At 44.3% G+C, this 23,612-nt stretch overlaps 1 protein-coding gene across 3 annotated transcripts in view; it reads left to right on the forward strand.

Annotated features, from left to right (window-relative positions):
* Positions 1-802: 802 nt before the first annotated feature.
* Positions 803-23,612, forward strand: part of asic1c (acid-sensing (proton-gated) ion channel 1c) — a 31,884-nt gene continuing 9,074 nt past the window's right edge. For 2 of the 3 annotated variants that reach the window (XM_018757897.2, XM_018757898.2), the window contains exons 1-6: positions 803-1,456; positions 7,666-7,816; positions 11,699-11,826; positions 22,100-22,250; positions 22,446-22,502; positions 23,383-23,536. In XM_018757897.2, the coding sequence (XP_018613413.1) occupies positions 821-1,456; positions 7,666-7,816; positions 11,699-11,826; positions 22,100-22,250; positions 22,446-22,502; positions 23,383-23,536 (1,277 nt within the window). In that variant the 5' untranslated portion in view covers positions 803-820. Of the gene's footprint in view, positions 1,457-7,665; positions 7,817-11,698; positions 11,827-17,659; positions 17,788-22,099; positions 22,251-22,445; positions 22,503-23,382; positions 23,537-23,612 lie in introns of all 3 variants that reach the window. The other variant, XM_029253653.1, reaches the window with a different exon arrangement.

Consider the following 23,612-nt stretch of genomic DNA (forward strand, 5'->3'; position numbering starts at 1 on the left):
ATGCCAAGCGTCCAGGGCTGGACGGAGACTCCATCGTCGATTAAGTCGGGGGCTCGAGTCCAGACCAGTCCAGTCACGGAGTTTCCAGCAATGAATTCCTCCAGCGGCGGTGCCCCACCCCTTCCTCGGCCGCTACCCAGTTTGAAATAGAAAGGGGGGAGAAATAAGCGAAAGCTCTCTCTCTCTCCTCCATTGAGCCATTGTTCTCTCATTGACGGGGAGCAAAAGGAGGAGACGGAAGCAGCCGTCTCACGTCCTGTTGCACGGCTGGATGAAAGAGAAGGCAAAGAAAGAAGTGAAGCCCATCACCTCGACGTTCAGGAGGGAGGGAGGAGTCAATGTTCTCCAGCGGCTCTCGCACAAAAGGCGAGCTGCAGGATTCGGCACCTCCAGTCTCGACGTGGTGCAGGCTAGCAGCGAAGACGAGGAGACTTGTGAGGGAGAGGAACAGATGGCAAGATGGGGTGAGTGAGCTTTGGTTAAGGGATGGAGTGGAAGCAGATGCCCCAAGGAGCACCTTCATCTTTAAACAGCTGACTTGTTCCTGGGTGGCCAGAGTGCAGCGTTGGTGATACCTTGACATGACAGCAGTCTGTGTGCATCTCAGTTCTCTGTAAGGAACCGACCCCTTGGAAATCTCTGCATTTTTCCTCTTTGTTGAGTTTCGGAGTATTAGTGGGTGAGTTGTGGGAGTGCACACTTGAAGAAATCAGTTTTTTGTGAATTATTCTAAAGATGCAAGTGACTTTGGAGGAAATTATTAAAAACAAGTCATAATTGGATTTTCTGTGAGCATTTTTTGGGTAACTTTGAAGTAACCATGGCAACTGCTCCAGAAACCCCAGAAATGATAACTCAGGAGTCCATCCCCAGTGAGCTGGAGCAGTCCAGCAGTCAGTGTCCAGAGGACAAAGTTCTGAGGCGCACCGTGAAGGAGATCACTGCGGCTTTTGTGAGGAACACCAAGTTCCACGGGCTTCGCTATGTGTTCGCGCGGGATCGCTCCAAGGCCCGCCGACTCTTCTGGCTCCTGGCCTTCTTCTCCTGTGTGGGGCTGCTGTCCACATGGTCCTGGAACCGACTCCACTACCTGCTGTCTTACCCGGCCGTCACCAAGATCCACATGGTGTGGGCCCGCAGTATGTCCTTCCCGGCTGTGACCCTGTGCAACCAGAACCTCTTCCGCATGTCCAGCCTCACGAAGGATGACCTCTATCACAGCGGATACTGGTTGGACCTCCTACATGTCAATCACTCGGTGAACCGACGGACACTGTCCACCCTGAGGGACGACCGCAAGCAGAGCCTCCTGAGCCTGCTGGACTTCAGCCAGTATGCGCCCCCACCACGCTTCAACACCACTGAGATGGTGGACCGCCTGGGCCACCAGCTGGAGGACATGCTGCTCGAGTGCAAGTTCCAGGGCGAGAACTGCACCTACAAGAACTTCACGCCAGTACGTAGAGTGTAGTGAGCCCGCGCTTAGCAGCGAGAGTGTGGTCCTGCCATCCCTTCCGTCCTATACGGCCTCGCTTCCACATCACTCTGTGTTCCATAGAGGGATGAATGGCAGCTCCGCGGGAGGCTGTTGCTCAGATGGATGTGCACGTAGTAGCCAATAAAAGCTCAACACGCTGTGTTGTGAGGAGGAGATTTTCATGATGGGGCTGTTGGACCCGAGGATTGCAGGGCATGGCTGTTTACTGCACCTTGGGCTGGGCTCCTCAGCTGACCCTCTGCAGTAAATATCCATTTGTGAAAATCAGTCAAGTGTGAAATGTTGTAATCTATGCAAGTCATACTGGATCAGGGTTGTTGCTTATTCTATAATTACATTACAAATAATAATGGCTATTTATAAACTGCAATGCATTATTGTGCTTCATGCCTTGGTCACACCGATAGCTCATAATTCACCTCTTGAGTGGAAATAAAAGAGGAAGATGAATGAGTGATGAATGTGGCTTGAGGCTAAATATGCAGTGTGGGGCAGACGTGAGCCATGACTCCATCCTGCCATTTGGTGGACCGCGTCTCTTCACGGTGGGTGGCGTGACATTTGGTCGGGGATGGTACCGCCAGTGAGGTAATTGACCGGGCATCTGCGTGACACGGCAGCCGCGGGCCAGGAGGGTGACAGTGTGGGAATTCGAGTGTGAATTTAATTTCTTTTATAGGATTCAAAGAAGGTGCGGAGAGATGGCATGGGGTGCTACAAGTTGATCTGCGTCGGGCTTGTCGGAAAACGTGCTGGAATGGCTTCCTGGGCAAAAGCCGAGCTGCGTGACGTGTCGTGGTCACATTCCCCTGTCTTTCGTCTGTAAACGAGCATGCGTGTGGGATGTGCGTAAGCACACGTGTGCTGGCCTCGTGTTCTGTGTCCACTGCAATGCTTGCGGTGCTGCTCACAGATCTGTTTGAAAAAAAGTAACACATACATGGCCTAAGAAGGGAATATTATGGGCCATGAACTACACATCAGACCGTTTAAAATACACAATTCTGAGTAACAACTCCTACAGCCACATGTGAAGGAAATTTACAGGGATAATTAATAGCACGTAAAAATAATGATGGTGTTCCCTTTACCGAACAGCGGGAGCGTGGAAAGTGGAACATTGTTAGTCATTCATGACAGGAAACGGCCATCAGCATTCCTTACACTGGCTCCAGGTAGTTATATGATATATGTGGAATTGTGCTTCTCTTCACCCCATAAATACTGGCCCAGCACCGGTTTGCCTTTTTCTTTTTTTTAATAACTCGACCATTTTGAGGTTAATCCTACACTTTAATTTTCCTGTGCCGCTGAAACTATGAGAGTTAGCTATGTATGAGAGTCATTAACTAGAAAAAAAATCTAAGCTAAATGGTCCGAGGGATAATTTTTGCAATGGTTTTCCGATTAATTCTGAGTTCAGGGATCAGGATCCATATTAAATGAGGGCGGGATGGAACTTCACACTTTAACGTCCAACTTTAATTGAAATGAATTCTGTACTTCTGTAGCAGTTTGTTCATGGCACTGTGTCCCAGGACACCGAACGTCGAGCCTTGCATGGCTCCCCTGTGTCCCAGGTTCGTTTTTGGGGGACGGCCCTTCGTCTGTCCGCCTGCGTCCCGCTTTACCGCCTGCCGACTTTCAGACGCGGTTTCAGAATCCGCCTCTCCCTGTGGTTGTCTATTAATAATTGAAATAACAATCAACCGTGTGAGCGCAGAACGGCGGCGCAAGGTTGCCAGACGAGCGCTGCCCCGGGCACATTGATTAATCTCCTCGACTCTGTGGCAGTACATCGCTTCGTGCCCACGACGGGACAAGTCTGACAGGGCTCTCGGAATGGGCAGATGCTGTGGGAACTTTCTAGGAGCAGCTGGAAGAGGGCTGTAAATATCCCCCTTCCTTGACCACGCGCCTCTTCGTTGAGCTGCCGCTTGCAGTTACGCTTTGTCGGTTCCCTTTTATCAGACGCGGCGGCCTCCGGCTGTGGGACCTGAGCCTGGAACGTGGGCATCGCGGAGGGCTGAGCGCTCAGCGCAGCGGCGCATTATGGTCCCGTTCGCAATATTAAAAGTAAGCAATCTTAGTGAGACACCCAGGATGGAGTGGGGAGCTGACTGATGGCTGTCATTACATTCTCATTAGGATTATTCTAGCTGGGGTGAAAAGGAAGTAATTACTTTTAAATATCGTGGGATTTAGCACCAGAAACTTGCATTAACAGCATCGCAGCCGTTCACCTGTTCAGCTCATTTAGCAAATACAAAAGCGACGGATCGCTGAAGTGGGTTGAACGTCATTGCTGCAATATCGCGTGCGATATTTGCAGCGAGGCGGGGGTGTCTGAGGAAAAGACGTAAGGAATAAAAGTAATGATTTTTGTCCTGCGGTGTGAGAAATGAATGCTGGAAAAGGAATGAACACTCTGAAGATGGATGGCGAGGGCAGCCAGCTCCGAAGTGTCTCCGGTAGAACTGTATTGTTCCTGAGGTTCTTTACAGGGCTCCTCGTTCAGCATCTGCGCGTTTCTGAGCCCGGGGCGGGCCGTCACCGCTCTCACACGCTCCTTTGGACGCCGAAGAAGAACGCGGCTCCCGCGTCGCAGAGCGTCCCGACAGTTCCGCTACCCCTCCCCCCCCAGATGTGGAGGCCTAAGCAGGTTGCGTTAACTGAGAACAACCGCCCCGCACTCCTTAATAAAACTCCCGCTCCGGGCAGGATAGCGCTACATCCGCCTTATTTGTCACAAAGGAGTTATTTTACAGTCGTTCCCCAACGGCACTCTGGGTAATTGAAGTGAGCTGAAGCCACTAGACGGGGCGAAGTTATATCAACAGTTTGAACTTAAGCGCCTCCTGGCATTTGTCACTGTGTTCACGGTCGTGTTCGCGGTCACGTGACGCTGTTCGGCTGCACCCGAACCCCAACCTGCAGAGCACGTGTTTATAGTTATTATAATTTCAGTGGTAATGGCGCTGTGTTCTGGTCGTGAGATCGGTGAGATGTCTGAAGCGTTTCAGTCGCGTTTGTTATTTCCAGGTATAATGTTTGAGCGCAGCAGCACGTGGTTAGTGTTGTTGTTGAAGGCAGACGTGGTCTTTCCCACAGGGAGGTGTGCAGAGGCCCTTCGAACGCACAGCGCTGTTTGAGAGGTATCTTACATCAGATACGTAATTTTCAAATACCTAATGTCGCCTTGCAGTCAAAGGACCCGGGTTCGAGTCACAGCTATGCTGTTGCACCCTTGGTTATGTATGCAGACACGTGGTGCTTCTTGAGTTCCAGCCGTTTGTCGTACACTGTACCGCCGTATAAACCACTAGCAATCTGGAAATAACTAACCACCCATCGCTGAGCGAGGACAAGTATACTTTATTGTAATATTAGCAAATTATTATCAATAATACCAAATAATTCCAAAATTAATGACAATACCAATATAATTTTATTGTTGGTGGTTAGCAATATTTTTGCACTTTTCTTTTCAACGTTGCTGGTAGTCTCAGGTAGACATTATCTAACGTTTAGTTTAAATGTTGGTCGCAGCAACAGTAAGTCCGAGGAATCAATCAGCTTTATCACCTGAACTGCAGTACCTGTCAGTATGATGTCTGTGTCGTTCCAGAGATGAAGCAAACTGATCGTTTGGGACCTCCGTGCGTGTTCTTGTTCTGATCAAATCCCACCATTTACCGTGTGACTTATGCAGAGGGTGGACCTCGCTCCCATTTTCTCTCTCTCTCACACACACACACACAGGCAGTCTCATTTTAGAGAGCCCAGGGATTGTGAGGGCCAAATAGATGGCCATTCCCGCAGATAAGGGAGACTGAACGCTAGTTTTGCTTCCGGCGACTGGAGCTCAGGACATGAGGGCAGGCGAAAAGCGACACCCTTGAATGATTCTTCCGCTTCCCTCTCTTGATATTCCCTCAGAGAGAAATTCCACTCACTCGTACAGTTTACACGTTGCTGGAAATTTATTTCACAGACTTTGCTCTTTTTATTTGTTTTGGGGAAATTATCTGTCAAAATCAGCTGCAGAGAACCTGTCAAACACATTACAGCATAAATATGCTCTCTGATGTCTGCTATAATTATACCCATAATTGTGGATAGGTACGTGGTAACGTGACGTCGGTGTTAAAATGGAGCCAGACCGATCATACTGCGGCCGTTTTTTAGCCACTTTTTCTCTTTCACCCTGAACTGAATCATGCTTTGAAGAAAAGCACATGATGGTCGTTTGGTTGCAATGCAGTTTAAATTCTTCTTGTTTCCCTGACCATTCTTCCTATTGCAACTATGATTTTTCTTCCTCTCCAATTCCTGTAGGTCCTCAGATGACTGTTGACATGCTAATAAGCCACATATTTAAGGAGAAGCTTTCAGGGACCATTCAGATCTAAGACACTTAATCCCCTTGTAGCACACAAGTCTGTTGACACTAAATCCATTTTACTTCCCTGTGCTGCCTAAATGAGTCTTGTTGTCATGCGTGACGTTGCAGGGAGATGTATGGGTCTGAAAGAGATGGTCGTGTAAAAAAAACCCGTCGGCAGCACCTCCTGCAACCAGTGGTGATCAACTGCAAGAAGGTTGACAAAGCAGGTTCAGCTCAGGCTGGCTGACGCATGAGCGACATCGCATGGAGAGAGAGGCAATCTTGAGATTTATCTGTTTGTGTCGCAATTATGAGAAAGTTTAAAAGATATTTTACATTCATTCATTTATTGCCTGACACCTTTCTCCAAAGTGGCAGAGACGTAAGAGTAAACCTAAGGTCATCAACAACAGATGAAGAGCTCTAGGCACAAACAGGATTATCGATGCACAGCTTGTCTCTGATACCACCATATTGTTGGTTCACATCCCTATTCCTAGCTTCCTGTGAAAGTGATGTACAAATAGCAAATACATACATAATCATAGCAGATGGTGTTGAACTCATTTATGTAGCTCCTGGGAGATCGTGAGAGAAGTGGCTCAGAAGGAGATGGGTTTGAGGCTCTCCTTGAATGCAGAGAGGGATTCAGCAGCTGTGAGGGATGGAGGGAGCTCATTTCACCAGCTGTAACAAGCTGGGGAATGTCTGTCAGTGAAAAATATACAGTTCTCCAAAGACTTTAAGTGTGCAGTGTGTGCAAAATACACATGTTTAAAGACATGGCAGTGGAAGTTCTGGGCTTCCAACATACACATAGACTCCAAATGCAAATGGTCTGTAGTGTAAGTTTAAACTCATGGAGGCCCCTTTCCAGAGGAGGTGCTGGGATTAAAATAAGTTGCGATTCCAAATCCTGTGTTGGCAGCTATAATCTGATTTGCCACCTACCAGGCGAAAGGGATCAGGACTGGCTTTGCCTGAGTTTTGATCCGTCCAGAAATATGTGCAAACGAGCTAAATTGTGAAGGCCGTGACCTCCGTCTTATGGTACCGCAGTGGACTGCCGGTGCCAGGCGCAAATAATCTTTGACCGTCTGACGGATTTACAGCCACTAAACTGAGCAATTGGTGGCACAAAATCAGTATCCCAGGGTTCATTTTCAGGTAGGGCTGGTCATGTGTACTTGTGTGCTACTAGCACTGGGGGTAATTCTTTCTTTTATACCGCTATGTGAGGTGGCACACCTCCATTACTCATTTTCTTTCAGTAAGTGCCTCACAGCTCTGCGCTGCCTGTTTGGTTGTGGGTTTGAATCTGGCTCATTCGGTATAGTTTGCATGTTGTCCTCGTGTTCACATGTCTTTCTGGTGGATCGGTGGCTATATTTACATGTACATCTATTCATTTAGCAGATGCTTTTCTCCAAAGCAACGTACATCTCAGAGAATTGTCCATAGTGTCCGTTGTGTGTGTGGGATTTTCCTGTGATGGATGGGCAGCAGTTGTAAGAGCTGTAGCGTTTGTCATTAGTTTTTCGTTTATGTGCATTTTTAAGCAATTGTGCTTCACTAAACTGCCAGCTTCAGTTTCCAGTCTGAACACGTGAACAGTGCTGTCCTGCAGACTGACCACAACGAATCAGTCCAACTCAAACGGCATTAAACAAAGTATCTTTGACTGCTCTGACCCAACAAAATAAAATCTAGAAGCTGCGCTGGGCACCTCGGCATTCACGAAAACACACTAATTATGAACTGTTCACGCTTCTCCTCACAGGTGTACACCCGCTATGGGAAGTGTTACACCTTCAACTCGGGGCTGGATGGAAACCCACTGCTGACCACCCTGAAGGGCGGCACAGGCAACGGTCTTGAGATCATGCTGGACATCCAGCAGGACGAGTACCTGCCAGTGTGGGGGGAGACAGGTAAGATTGAAACCGTAAGACCCGCAGTGCCAGACGTGGCCCTTCCTCAGAACCAGGACCCCAAAGTCGCCGCGGTCCGTGGCCGACCGCACAGCCGGGCTCTGCTAACTTCCCGGAACACTTAATCACATGCCTCCTTTCCACATGGCTTCTCTAGCGTTCGACAGCCAGGCTATAGCATAGCAGCTGGAGCTTGGAGCAAAACCCTCCCAGGAGTGCGAGCACAGGGCAGCAGGCACCCACAGCCCTGCCATCAGTCCCTCACAACGCACAGGCAGAGTGTTGAATATGCAGACGACACATGCGCTGCACTGTTAACAGCAGCACATGAAAGTCTAAACCTTTCCGCACACATAAGATTGTAGTTCAGCACGTTGGGTGCTGAGGGCTGTAAACACAAAGTGAAAAAGAGGAGAACATGTTTGTAGGATCCTGACAGCATGCTTTCTCACACAGGTGAAATGTCCAATAAATAATCCAGATCGAGGTATTTAAAGCTTCCATCTGGCGAACGGTGACATCTGGAAATATTTGTCGCTCACTGCCGTACCTTGTGATGCAGCTAAAGGAGTCCTGACGCTGTATTAAAAGCCCATTTAACTCAATGTTCTGCAATGAAAAATGCCCTTCTGTTAAACTTGGCAGTTGCAGCCTGATGTGGGGAGCACTGCCCAACTCAAAGGGTCAAAGTGCACAAATTAATTTAAAATTCTAATAGGAATGAAGACCCATTATTGAGAAAAGCATGCCCCACAGTATGGTGAATTTAATGTGCAAAGCATATTTGGGGCAAAACTGGTCTGTGGTCCAGCAAACTGGACAAATAAATATGTTTGTCTGTTGTTTTGCCAACAGACAGTATAGTGCCGGATGACAGAAAAAAGGCAATGCTGGTACATTAGCAGAATATCCATGCGGTACAGTTATTATACAACATTCTTGCGTATTAAAATTATTCCCAGTGTTAATGAGTTTTAATGTGATGAATCTGTCTTAAAGCTATTTTAGATTTTAATTTTCTCCTTCATTGAGGAGTAATTTTTGGGGAAAAGATGTGGAAAATATGACATGCAAATACGAAAAGTAATGAATTGTTTATGAGGGCACGATTAAAATGTGTTACTTTTGTTTGCCGGGACGATTGTCCTCTAGCTGTTGACTGTTTAGTTCATGAACACTGATTAATCAGACGTGTGCCGGATTACTTTATCTAATGACACTTCCAAGGTGCAAATTAATGAGATCAACCACATGGGCATGACTTCACCATCAAGAAAGTAATTTTCTATAATAATATAGAAGTTTAAAATGAATATAATAAACTAGTTGACAGTAATGCCATTTTCTTTGGTGTGTGTAGATTATGTATATAAATAATGTCAAACACACACATTTTCTGAAACCGCTTGTCCCATACGGGGTCGCGGGGAGCCGGAGCCTAACCTGGCAACACAGGGCGTAGGGCCGGAGGGGGAGTGGACACACCTAGGACGGGACGTCAGTCCATCGCAAGGCACCCCAAGCGGGACTCGAACCGCCAACCCACCGGTGAGCAGGACCCAGTCCAACCCGCTGCACCACCGCGCCCCCTAATGTCAAACAATAGAGCAGTAAATACAGAAACACGTGGCACTTTTCCGTGTAAAATTTAATTGAATGAATATTAGGATCCACATGAGACTTGAGGTTGTCTGTATTATAATAAATTTCTAATAATAACAATTATTATTGTTGTTAAAGAGAATTAAAACAGAAATTGTACAGAATATCTAATTGCTTGAATAACAGATTAGAAAAGGGTTAATTGCTTCACTGTGTGTGACAAAATAATTATTTTCACACGAGAAAGTACTCTGTGTTGGTCAGTATGATCACCAGCCCTCTAACAGTCCCTAGGCAGCCTTGCCCACAGGTGACAGCTGCTGAACAATGTACAGTATATCGTTGTAAAGTCAAAACGCAATCAGTAACTGAGTTAGTAATACCATATTTTTAAAATATGATCAGCTTTTTGCACTGCTAAGAATTTTCATGCAGAATTGAAACTGGAGGCTAACCTACGGACTCTCAGACGTGTAATCAGTCAGTTTTATCTTGAGTTCTTTATGACTTGACAGTTGAACTTGATAATTCACAAAAGAGGAAAATTCCTTTTAGTCTTTAAAAAAGAAACCACAAAAAACCATAAAAAGGCAGAAGCTGATACTGAATGCTATTCTGAGAAGTACAGTGCTGCTTCAAAGTATAGGAACCCCACATTTTCACCGCAAAACACCTATTTAATGAGAAGCAGTCTTTCTCTTCTGGCATAATAGGTGTGAAATGACCATTTCTATATGTTGGTTTAGAGGAAATCATGAGTATAGTGGAAAAATAGAAGTACAGGCTGTTCCCGGATTACAAACGAGTTCTGTTTCTAAGTCTGTCTTTAAGTCAAATCTGTATGTAAGTCAGAACAGTTAGGTATGGTTCGTATCTAACGTCAGTCAAATGTTTACCTTAGTATATAGCATATAACCTACTTTTCTATGCATAAAAACATTAAAGAAACACCTTCATATACACTGAAACATCTTTAACATACTAATAATAATAATAATAATAAAAAATGGAACTACAGTATTTATAATAGCGAGAGAGAGACTGGAACAGAGCCTTTTACATGTGCCATTATTTTCGCTTTGTCCTTTAAAATTGTCCTGATCGTTGACCGACTGTAGCCTAACACTGTCCCAGTGTTCGTTGGCATTTCACCTCCTTCCGATCGCCTTATTATTTCCACTTTAGTTTCAATCGTGATTGTTTTCCTTTTCTTGGATGCATCACCATCACTTGCATCACATTTACGCTTTGGTGCCATGGTTACGTGGGTAAAAACAAATAAAGTAAATCCAAATACAGACACACACAGGAGACAATGTTAACAGCAACGTGGTCTGACTGAAAAGGAGGAAGTCTTTGTCCTACTTCGGGCTCACGTGCTGCTGTAGATGCGCGATTTTTTGATGCACGTCGCAAAGTAGCACCCGTTTGTTATTGCAAATTATTGTATGTAACTCTCACACACACACACACACACATTGTCTGAAACTGCTTGTCCCAAGTGGGGTCACGGCAAACTGGAGCCTAACCTGGCAACACAGGGCACAAGGCTGGAGGGGGAGGGGACACACCCAGGATGGGACGCCAGTCCGTCACAAGGCGCCCCAAGCGGGACTCGAACCCCAGAGCCACCAGAGAGCAGGACCCAGCCAAACCCGCTGCATCAGCGCGCCCCCCTGTATGTAACTTGAATTTTTAATATAATAGGCTTTACGTGGGGTGGTTCGTACCTACAGGCTGTACGTAAGTCGGACGTTCGTAACCCGGGGAGTGCAGGTGCAAAAATAAGTGAAGAAGCTGCATTGGTTAAACTAAGTTGGTTAGTAGAACCGGGTGTTTAGGTCATAATCATTTATTCATTTTGTATGTTTAAGCTTTAAAATTGAGATTTTTTTAAGTTTATTTTTATATTTTACACAAAAAATGACCACCCTTATAGAGTTCACATACTTTCAAGCAGCACTTTGTGCGTGTGTGTGTGTGTCGTGCCTGTGAAACAGCTTCTAAGCAAACATTTTCTGAATAATTAAATTATTAAATGTAATTCCTGAATAAATGTATATGGCTTATGTTCAGGATGCTATGTGATAAAGACACCTTGTCCTTTGGCTTTACAGGAGCTCTTGAAAGGAAAACCTTTTTTGTTGTTTTTTTTTTTTTTTTTGTTTGTTTTGTCTGACCTAATTCGGTCTTATGAGCGTGAATGCGATGCGTCCAGAGGAGAACGGCGCCTCCACCAGTTGGCCTTTGTTAAATCCTCCGGCCCTACTGTGTCCACAGACGAAACCTCCTACGAAGCAGGAATCAAGGTTCAGATCCACAGCCAGGATGAGCCGCCCTTCATAGACCAGCTGGGATTTGGGGTGGCCCCTGGCTTTCAGACATTTGTGTCATGTCAGCAGCAACTGGTACTGAAGTGCTCTGCCCCACCCGCCCACCCACCGCCACCACTGTCGCCTCCACTCCCACCTCACAGCTCTGTGTGTCTGTGAAACTGTGAAACCCTGCCCACCTGCGTGTTTGACAGCCTGGATAAAACAGGGGCTTTCCGCCACCGTTCGCCTTGCACTCTCACGCAATGGAAATGTGCAGTCTGCGGACTAACAAGGCTTCCCCTGCCTCTGCTTTGGCTGTGAAATTTGAAACCATTGAGGGTCCTTGTGGACCGCAACAGCTTGGGTTTCGATCGGACGTGTCCTGGTGACTCCGCTTTCTTAGTGCCAGGACTCCCAGGGGTTCTGCCTTTCGATTCCTTTTCCAAATTGTACTTCTTCAATTTGACCAGTGAAGCAGAAATCACTGCACACTTCCACTTGATGGGATGCAAATGGTGGCAGTTGCGTAGCCCACGTTTGAACCACCTCCGCTTTTCTCCTTTGTACCTCCTCCCAAAAACGGTGTCTCTCTCAGTGTATACAGCCCGTGGAGCGGTGGTGACAACACACGATTTCCTGCTGAATTGCTTTCATTTCACTAATCAATCTGTAAAGAGTTGAACAGGTCCCGTTAACCGTACAAATGAACCTGTTCGCAATCACCAAAGTACATGTTTGAAAGAACAGCTTAGCCTTTTGGTGCCGCTAACCAAGACAATTGGACCCTGATGTCACAGTCCTCTCACCGTGATCCCTGTCGAATGCTGCGAGGCAGTCCTCATTAAGGGCGAGCCAAACTGCACGAAAACCCCTTGATGAAATGTCATATGCCGCTTCTTTGCAGTTTGGGAGTGGCATAATGATCGTAATTCAGCTGGGATTTTTCAGCCTCTCTGCCATGTAGGTTTTCAAAGCCCCTTTCATGCCGTTCGGTGGACCAGTCTGGGATATGGAGGCAACACACTGTTCGCTGAACCAAATTCTCACAACGGCACCAAAATTGATGCTCACGTATTGTTCATGATATCCGAAAGGGAGGAAATTGGTTTGTACATCAGCCACAGTTTTTGTAAGCCCATTCATTATGGCAATTCTGGTTACTAATGAAGTAATTGCTATCTTTAGTGAAGTTCACTGCATGTTCTCAGAGGAATTTACTCCTTGAAAGGATCCCCAAATTATTTGTTCCTGCTTTCCATTGGCACCCTCTGAAAACATATTGTAGATCCTGTGGGTGTTGGTTAGAACACCACTGCCAAGGGCACCTGGACCGCCAAGGACCCTACAGTGCCAGTGCCAGTGTCTCTCGAATGGCTGCTGTGCTAACGTTGGACCTTTCAGGACCTGCAGATTGCCATTCCCCAGCAGTGAGGTACAGCACTGACCCAGCTGGCATGATCTCATCTGGTTTACACCATCAGAGCAGTTATGGGTTTGTGCAATCGAAGGGCTGACAGGGAGGGAATTGGAGAAGGGCAGAGAGTGCCTTTTGGCAGTGGGAGGTGGGTGGCATTATGGCAACTGTTGACTGTTACCACCTCTTGATCATGTCCATAGTGAATTCCTTGATGTGTTGTAACTGGAACTCTTCCTGAGATTCTGGCAGGTAGAATGTCTTACTATCCCAACTTATATAGAAGCTAAAGAACCTCTTACAGAAGAAAAAGAACTACATTTACTGTAATGAGACGTCTTTGACTTGAAGGCCCAAGGAATTCTTCTCTTTTTTAATACCTTTCATCAAAGCTTCTGGGATAATGTTCGTGTTACACTCTGAAGTCTAATATATATCAGCAGCCAAGCTCACATCTCTAGAAGCTTTGAAAGGGATAAGACATTGTACTGCTGCTTGTGAGGCAATTTTAATATTTATTAGATTTGGAGTATAGAGTTTTTTCTTAACTCACTATTTTTAACTGGTGAATTACTGTTGTAGGAAGCATAATTCTCAGATCCCATCCGACTGAAGCCGTAGGCCATAATTAAAAATATTTCAAAATCAGCCCCAGACCCACTTAATGACCTCTGCCACCATGTCCCTACTTACTGTGAGTAAACAGAACTGTATTTAAAAGGCACAACGTTGGCTGATGTGACTTTTGCACTTAAGTATCTAGGTATAAAGTATTTATTTATGTCACCACCATGTCTTGAAGGATCAATCAAAGGATTCTGTGTCCATCCTGGAATGAACCCACAAAATTTTTACAACAAAGTTTACAAAAGCACCCTGTGATGGAGTAGTGTCCCATCCAGGATGTACCCTACCTCTTACCTTGTGCTCCCAAGATAGGCTCCTTTGACCCTCAATTGGGACAAGTAGACATTGAATGAAAGCAAAAGAATGAGAGGTAGTGATTCCTACCAGGGTTGCAAGCTGGGTACCAGTTCTGATTTATTCTGATCTGTGCCTCAAAGGGTCATGGTGCACAAAACTGAGCCATTGACCTGACACCATTTCCTCTCCTGGGGTTTTGCACATGGTAGCTCCATAACTTTGATGCTCTTTGGGTCATTGTTCTTTCAGGCCCATTGGGTACTGTCGAAGGCAGTGTTTATGCTGACAAAGCTCTGATCCATTGGTTTTAGTACTCATTGTATCAAGACCTTCCTGTTAATGCTTCTCAGATCAGCATGAAGTGAATTTCTCTGCAGTGACCCTTCAGGTTTCCTTCACCCTTTTTAGTGCTTTGTTATATTTGTCCTTTACCTTGAAATTGTGTTACTCCCTGGATTTTGACTTATCGTCAATACACAGTTGGTTCTGTTAACCGTTAAACGGAAATTAATTGTGAAAGATGTAATTAGATTTCATGGGTTTTGAGACACTGCTTCTTCGACCTCAAATGGTGGCCGTACCACAGGAGCAGAGCGGGAGTACGAATAATGTGAACCATGAAAACTATAAACAGGCATAAAGTTAATTAAAAATTCATTTAAAGTTCTTATTCTGAAGGCAGGAGGCCACTTTATGGTGTACCTGCAGTGGGCAAGAAAAGATTGACTTTAGAAATAGTAAACGTAAGAATGAAGCAGTTTAAGAATTAAATAGATGAATGCGGTTGACTGAATATTCAGTACACATTCGGAGTTCTGCAGGGCAGCTGCACTTCGTTACGCTGCTTTGAGTGACAAATTTGCCATACTGTTCAGCGGCTACGCACTGATAGTTCGTTTTTATATAACGTCTTTCATACACTGCACTTTGATCGTATCAAAATGATGCGGGCAGCTCTACTGCACTTCATCCAGATGATCTGCAAAGGACACGGTCAAACGTGGAACTAGAGACTGCATGTATACATAGATTTATCAACTTTAACAGCTCTTTAAATGTATTGGACCTCATTGTATGAAGTGAGACTCCAGAGCACAATCACATACTATTGTCTCACATCACTGTGTACAATTTCCACGATCCCGTGCTCTGCTTATTACGTTATTTAGATTTATAGCATTCAATTTGGAAATGTTTCTGTATTTATTAACATTGCATACAGTTACATACCTGACCTGTTTAAATGTAAAGCATATACTTTTCAGTTGCTTTTCAACTATGTATGAAATTGTGTATATACTGTGTACAAAGTACGCAGTGTACTGTATTCCTGAGCCATCATCTAATCACTGATGTACGGGGTGATTTCATACCTACAGAGCACAGTATTATTTCAGATGTTTATGTGAAAAACCTGGAAAGGCCTCTTTCATTTTGACTGACAGTTTTGCACATTAAGCTTTCAGGGTGAGCTGTATGTCCAAAAGTGGCATTTAACAACGGTGCAGATATACAAACTGAACAAAAGCATATGGGCTGACAAAGTGCTTCCTTCGCTCTTGGATGGGATCCAGGTCTCGCTCACAAGAACTGTCTGAGGAAGAGGGAAATAACGCTCGGTATCAACAGGGGACTGAGCTCAGAATGACGCTCAAGTTAATTAATGGGACACACTGAGCTCCAAAGGAGAAACCTTCGGGCAGCGTTAATGCTTACCGCACAAAAAGGAAAAAAAAGCACCTATTTTACCTTTCTGTGCATCAGGCACCAATAATAGTTATGGATGTATATCATGAAAGTCAGTCTTTGACTTTGCCACGTGCACAGTTTTTTTTACTATGACTGAGGGGCTACACATGTCAAATATTCCACTTTTAGGAGCACACTGCACACGCTCGGTACTGTGAATAGTTTCTTTTTTACAGCAAAAAAACAATAGCAGAAAATGGTACAAACAAGAATACACACTGCATTCCTCAGCCATATAAAGACTGAAAAGAACAACATCAGTGGTACATATTTGAACACAAACACGTTATGAAAAAAGATTAAACAGTGATCTAGGATAAGGCACGCCTTGCTTTCTTCTTGTTACCATCTGAAATTTTTTGCAAATAGGCCTTTACATGTAATTTAAAGTGTTCGAAGGTAAGACTCCCTTCCATGACTTTTTTACTTTGTGTATGTGCTAGTATACCAGTATGATCAAAAAGTCAATACGAAAGATATATATTTTCATTATTTTCAGTGGAATGACAGTTTATCATTGCATTAATTTCTTTAAAATTTGTGTGAGACATCAGTGTGTCACATTAAAATAATAAAATGTTCGCAGTCAATACAATCAGAGCAAGCTCTGGTATGTTTACTGATGCTGTAAAAAATGGTTCTACCACAGTACGGAGTATGGTGTAAAAATGTGCCAGTATTCCTTGTATTTTTAATGTTTTAATGTTCAAACACAGCGGTGTGGTTGTTACTAAACATGCTTGTTAAGTTTGTGGCACCTTGCATTCACTGAACCATAGAGATGCAACAGTGAGGGACTGGACTTGACAAACCTAATGAGAACATCATTCATCTCACTTAGTGTTAGATGTCAACTTAATTATATTTTAGGCTTATTGCCCAGACACCATTAAACACCTTAAAGGGGCTGTCAATTTGTTTTTAAAGTCTGTTTTAATAATTCAATACGCTTTGTTTACTTTATATTTCTTCTGAAAGTCATGAACATAGAATTTGAAAAAGATCTTACATTGTGTCCCTTGAAAGTTGTTCTTAAGCACTTTCTGGGTTTCAATGTGACACCTTTGCTTATAAGAAACGGTGCGCTATTCTGTGATGTCCATAGAAAGAATAACATGGCATGATTAACAGCTGTGTTTTGGTAGCTTTCAGCTGGGACCCAGCATCACTACCAGTGCCTTTAGAATTTTTCCTTTCCCATAAATCAGATTCCCTGGCAAAACTGGTCATGTTACAAATATGGATGTCTGTGGATGTTCAAAACATTAACGAGAACAGGTTAAAAAGAAAAAAAAAAAAATTCTGGATGACGCAGAGTAATCTTCATTGAAAAGGGGCTCCAGAGCCAATGAAGTGATGTGTGCAGAACACTAGGTGTCCCATATGAGCTGGACCGTCCTCTCACAGTCCGTCTCACTTTGTGGCTCCTTTCTCCATGCATCCTCTCCATGTCATCTCTGAGACTTGCTCAGCAGCGATGGTAATCCCGGAATCTGCGCAGGCACTTCTCTCAACGCATTTCTCTTACAGCAGCAGAAGTCATCAGGAGCCCTCCCAGGTGTCTCTCCTCAGCGCAGGACGGACATTGTCAGCTGGAGTTTGCTCGGCCCGAGCACCTGACACGTTACTGGCCTCGTGGCTCCTCATTACCGAAGGGGCCTTAGCTGTAGAAAGGCTTTGGGAATCGTAAGTGTCACACAAATAGGTTACAGCAGAGCCAAGGCGGACTGCGGCATGTTGGCGAGGAAGGCGACTGGTCCTCTCTTCGTGATTGTCCTTCCTTCTGGTCTTCATCTCTGTCTGTGCTGACATGGACTGTGTTCGCTCACCTTCCCCCAGACGAAACGTCCTATGAGGCCGGCGTAAAGGTGCAGATTCACTCCCAAGTTGAGCCGCCTTTCGTGCACGAGCTGGGCTTTGGGGTCGCCCCCGGGTTCCAAACGTTCGTTTCCACACAAGAGCAGCGGGTAGCGTATGACTCGTGCGAGCCAGGCCTTGCTGCATGCTGCCGCTCCACAGCTGTTCTGCGCGGGAATGCCTCCGTGCCTCCTGTGGCTCTTCACCAGCTGCCATACCCATGGGCTCTCATCCATCACCCGCGGCCACGGGCCATCGTCGTCTTCCACTTCCTCATCCTCCTGTCGGTGGGCCAGGGAGAACATCATCGTTTTCTTAACCCTTCAACATTTCTGTCACGTTGCAGCAATGTTGAAGCCATGCTTTATGTTCACCAGAGGACCTGTCCATGTCCCATGATCTCTCTCACAGAGCATGCAGATGTGGTGTCCTCCTCTCACTTCTCTGCTTGGGTTTTATATTTCTTTACTTTTCGTTTGTTTTACAGTCTTTAGTCACGTTACTGCTGCTTTACTGTACTCACACTGTATGAGGCAGTGAGTAGCTTCAGTGAGGTTTAATTCCAAGGCTCTTGTCGATATTCTCCCGTCTGAAAATTTCACTTATTGTACATTTTTTTTTTCTATTTAAAATGTGCAGATATGCAACTTCGCTGATGAGTATTTATTGAAATCAAAGTTGATAGAAAGAATGAAGAAAGGGTTACTCTTTTATGAATCCGGCAGTGACGAAGAGCTACATACTTCAGATACATCTCTACAAACGCAATTAAAATCATCGAAAGAGGAGGGTATACGTCACGAGGAGCTCCTCCTGTAGAACTACTTTAGTGAGTTACCCTGTGATCCTTGTGCTCTCCTGGGTCTTGTTTTAATAGTGTGTTTACTGCTTGTTTCAAATTTTTGAGGAGGCAGCTACTTAACGGTCTTCCTTGCAGTCAGATGTTTGACTTAGTTTTCTTGTGTCTGTTTTAAGAAGACAGGAGTGCTGATATTGGTGTTTTGGACATCAGTCTACAGCGATTTGGATCAGTAGGTCTGAGAAAGGACAACAGCGACTCTGTGTCTTTTTCTCTGAAGAGACCATATAGTTTCCACTCCATCCATCTCTGTCACACAGTAGATTGTACCAGACCGACGTTAGCAGGGGGGATCCAATTGCTGACACTGCAGCCCTTTCTGGGATCCACAGGGTACGACATCTATACAAAACATCACACGTACATTTCTGAACGTGCAGTTATCTCGTGGAAATCAATTTTTTGTGATGCAATTCAGTTAAAGTTCTTGAAAAGCCTCTGGTATATACTTACCGATAAAGGTAATTTCTTAAAACATCTGTTGATGTTATAATTATAATTTGTAATAAACCTGATGAGGAAAACAATGTACACTTGTTTTTACAGGACATAGGATTCTGACTAATTCTTCATTCAGATTTATGTATTTAATTAAAACTTGTTTAATCAACTGTAATGGGCTAATGGGGCAGAGAAAGGTGTAGCATTCGGAGGTTTTGCTGTCCAGTTCATGCACTTTGCTTCAAATCCCGTCTGCTGCAGTAACAGTAAAAATACTAAAAAAAAAAAAAAAAAAATTATTCTGCTGTTATAAAGAGCTTAGTGTATAATCTTTACTTTGTCAGTCATCTTGGAGAAAAGTCTCGAATGAATAAATAATATGAATTATGGAACATCCATCTAACAAATGGACACTCAGGGAAGCCACTTGATGTTGATTTGAAACATTTGCGCCACATCCTATATGCATTATTAGAACATCAGTATATTAACAGTAAAACTTACACAGTTCTATTTAAGGTTAACAAAAATCACAAATGTATTTACAAAATGAATGGAGTAGCATTTTTTCAAGAGCAAGATTCATTGACTTTGTATTTTTTTTGCTTAACTGTTCAGTATTCTTCTCTGTGTGGTCCATTATGGAGGAAGGTCTACACACACACACACACACAAACAAACAAATCCCCACTCTGTGCTCCAGCAAACTAAAGCATATTGCTCATCCAAAAAAGTTGCACATCTGTGACTCGGCGACCCGAAGGTCATACAGCTTCTTGCTTTTTTATTTTTTTTGGAACCAGAGAAAAAGTGGGGAAATACGGAGCAAAAGTTTCAGGACAGAAATAAAGAACCATCAAATGGTACATGGAGGCACAGCTGGAAGAGTCCCGCTGCCTTACACTTGCCTGGCTCTTTCTCTTAAAACATCACAGAGTGACTTTTGTTTTAAATACGATGAATCTCCCTCATGTTTGAACACAGTACTCTGGTTCCCAGGGATATAGACCTTGACTAATCAGTTGCTTGTATTTGTAGCCTCCAATTGGTGTTATTTCATTATATGGGTGTGTACTCGTATTGGGTGGACTCCCATTCCCTTGAATGGGTAAGATTTTATGTTTTTCCAACTTATTCTGTATACTGGGGATAAGGCTCCTGCTGTTTAACTCTGCTTCGGAGTTGTGTTAGTCGGTACCTTAAAATAAATAATTCATCACTTAAGGCTCTTTGATCATCAGACAGTCTTTGCAGATAATTCATTCCCTGGCTGCCGAGCGTGTTTTGACAAAGGCTTTAATTGGCTGTTTCAGACCATTGTGGATGGGAATCATTCAGATTCTCTGGCTCCACAGTCTTTTGCATCAAAAAGACTTGAGAGAACTTAGTTTGAAAAGATATATCAAGAACAGAGCCCCATAAACAGCTGCTCTAGAGCACGGCAGCAACTCAACGACAGTGATAAATAGTTTACGTGATGAGAACACCTCTAGGCCACAAGTTGCTTACCTATTGAGTTTATCCAAAATGACTGAAAGGTCTCACAGTTGAGTGGAAACACTCCAGTGATCCTGGGTTCGGTACGGTCAAGACTAGGGACAACGGTTTGATGTTACGTCCATTTTTGAAAAATCAGGTCTGGATGTCACATACTCTTTTTTTCTGGATGGCTATTGATGGGATGCCTTTTCTTCGAGAGCTATGTATATACAGATTTTCTTTGATTTTAAGAAGGTTCCTTTGGTGGATAGTTCATGTTTTTTGACTCGGACTTCTCTGATTATCAAGAGCAGCTAGTCACATTTTATCTGCATTTATGTATTTGGCAGCACTTGCCTCCAAAGCAACATAGTTAGTCTCAGATATTGTTGCCAGCACAACTACCTTTAAATGTCTCCACGGATACTTCCAAGTTAGAATGTTAGCACGAAAGTGACATGGTGAAAATTGTTCCCAGGCTAAGTTATTTTGTACTGAAGAACTGAGATATTGGTGTACTCTGATCTTATGTCCTCATCTTAGATCAATTACATGGGTTTCCAGCATGTTGAATATTGAGTCTATGCTACACCAATAAAGCGCATATAAATACATCTCTCATTACTGTATGCAAAATAGAGAGTATCCAAACATAGTTTTTCTCTTATTACACTGGCTGTATGAAAGCCATTGTCATTCCTTCTGTTTTCAAGTTTCTGATTTTTCGGTCTCAGTTTACACTAAAGTTGAGAGTCCTCATACCGTGTAACATCAATGGAATAACTTATGTACAGTACAACAATGATGGAAGTACATGCAGTATCACCATCACCCTGAACCCACCTGAAATACACTCGACCAGCTATATTTGCGAAACGCAAGATTTGATGAGTTAGTGCTGTTTCACGTTATGGATCTTGAAGTTTGGCAACAAAGACAACATTACGTTTTATTATGTATTACTTACTACTACTCTGGACATTACTTTGAAATCACAGTTCCATAGCTTTATTTGTCTTTATATTTTCCATTTTATTTTCATATACTGGCTCATGTACAAAGCAGTTTATGGGGGTGATATCGTTGCTCTGGTTGTGTGTGCCTCTTCAGGGTGTCTCCATTTCCCATGATTGTCTGCTTCCTCCTCAGCAGCTGTCTGGTGTCCGTGACCTTGTGCATGGTAACTGCTTGTGGCTTTCTGTGAGCTCTCTCTGTGCACAAATAACCACACTCTTTTGTTTTTGCCCATAAAAATCTCAAAACTGTAATTTTTTTGGACTGGTATGATTCAGACGACTTTCTTTTAAGTTACTTTTAACCTACCACGTACTGGTCCAGTTTAAGGATAAAGCTTATTAAAATCTGAGTGAGAAAAAGTTACTTTGAGTGAAAAGCCTTTTTACATATTTTTGAAGAGAATCATTGCTCTTCTGTAAAATAACCCGTCTCTCTAAATATAGATTTAGAGTTAGTGTAGGCTGCAGTGTAGAAGATAGATATAATAATATGAGTATCTGGGGATGTCGACTGGGGTAGTTCAGCTCAGAGCATAGAAACCACAGAGCAAAGCATGTCTCCTGCCAGAACCATGTTATGAATCTGTCATGTTTCGGTGCTGACTGGATCCCTGTGCTCTGTCTCAGCTTCAGTATCTCCCTCCTCCCTGGGGGGACTGCAAGTCCACCCCCATCGACTCGGAGTTCTTCTCGACATACAGCATCACGGCTTGCCGCATCGACTGCGAGACACGCTACCTGGTGGAGAACTGCAACTGCAGGATGGTCCACATGCCAGGTACTGCATGAGAAATATGTAAGCACTATGAAGGAAAACGGCAGACCGGATGAATATGACATGAATATGTCTAAAAGCGGCTGGAATTTTTTAGAAACTGAGGGGAGGGCTTGGGAGTGTGTTGGTGATAATACACTTTGAGTATATGGGAGGAGGGTAAGGATGCCCTGAGTGACAGCTTTTTTCTCCATGCAGGGACGTCCTCTGTGTGCACGCCTGAGCAGTACAAGGACTGTGCCGACCCGGCTCTGGGTAAGACCACGACTGTTCCTTCCTCACTGGCACTGCAGCTGATGGGTGTCTGCCCAGACACAGCCATCTGACTGGACACTCGTGCCGTCAGTCAGAGTAACGTACCTTCCTGCACTCTGTCTTGATGCTGATCTCACCCGTGGTTTCTCAGGAAATTTGCTTTCGTGCTGAGAACACTGTCAGGGGCAGAGGGTGTCAGTAAGCTCGGGGGGATAATTGACTGCGCAAAAACAGTTACTGTATTTACTGCAATTAATCAATGACTATAGATGAACTCCAGTCCAATTGAATCACGTCTGTGCTGTCCCTTGCCAGACTTTGAAATGTGCATTGCAGTCTATTCTAATATTTTCATAACGAATCTGTCATTCTTCTCACTTTAAGGACTGTGAGCCCTGCCAGCCGGCAGCTGACATTTGTGTGTCTCGAAGATGTGTGTAATTGATGGGGTTTCATTGCTCTGTTCTGGAACAAATGAGTTTCTCACGAACGACGTGCTGAGAGAATTTGGTCATTCTAATTTTCCCTTGATGCTGTCATTTGTCACACAAGCTTCCAGCTGATATGCCAGTACCGCCGTCTGTAGCTGATCGTGCTCTCCGTGACACTGCAGACACCTGTACATAAGATTAATTCTGCTCCGCTCCGTTACGGGTGTTTTTGTTAACATTTGGGTGCATAGTACTTGGAAGTTGGCAGTTTGTATTTTGACATTCATTGACCCTCACACTGTTTACCCCATTTCCTTTGTTTGGCGTTCCCACTGTTCACAATCCAGCGTTGGTCATCTGTGTGGAGCATCTAAGCTTGACTGTTGGCAGATACCGACCCATGGTTCCACTCGCTTACATTTGTTCTTGCCTCAAATATCCTTACTCAGACTTCCTAGTGGAGAAGGACAACAACTACTGCGTGTGCGAGACTCCCTGCAATATGACACGATACGGCAAGGAGCTCTCCATGGTAAAGATTCCCAGCAAAGCATCTGCCAAGTATCTGGCCAAGAAGTTCAACAAGACAGAGCAGTACATAGCGTGAGTGGCGCCTCCTGTTGTTTTGCTCTAAATGGTATAGTGTACCTACAAAAATGTTATATGCACTCTCTTTACA

This window comes from Scleropages formosus, chromosome 7 (genome assembly GCF_900964775.1).
Source record: "Scleropages formosus chromosome 7, fSclFor1.1, whole genome shotgun sequence".
Taxonomy (NCBI): domain Eukaryota; kingdom Metazoa; phylum Chordata; class Actinopteri; order Osteoglossiformes; family Osteoglossidae; genus Scleropages; species Scleropages formosus.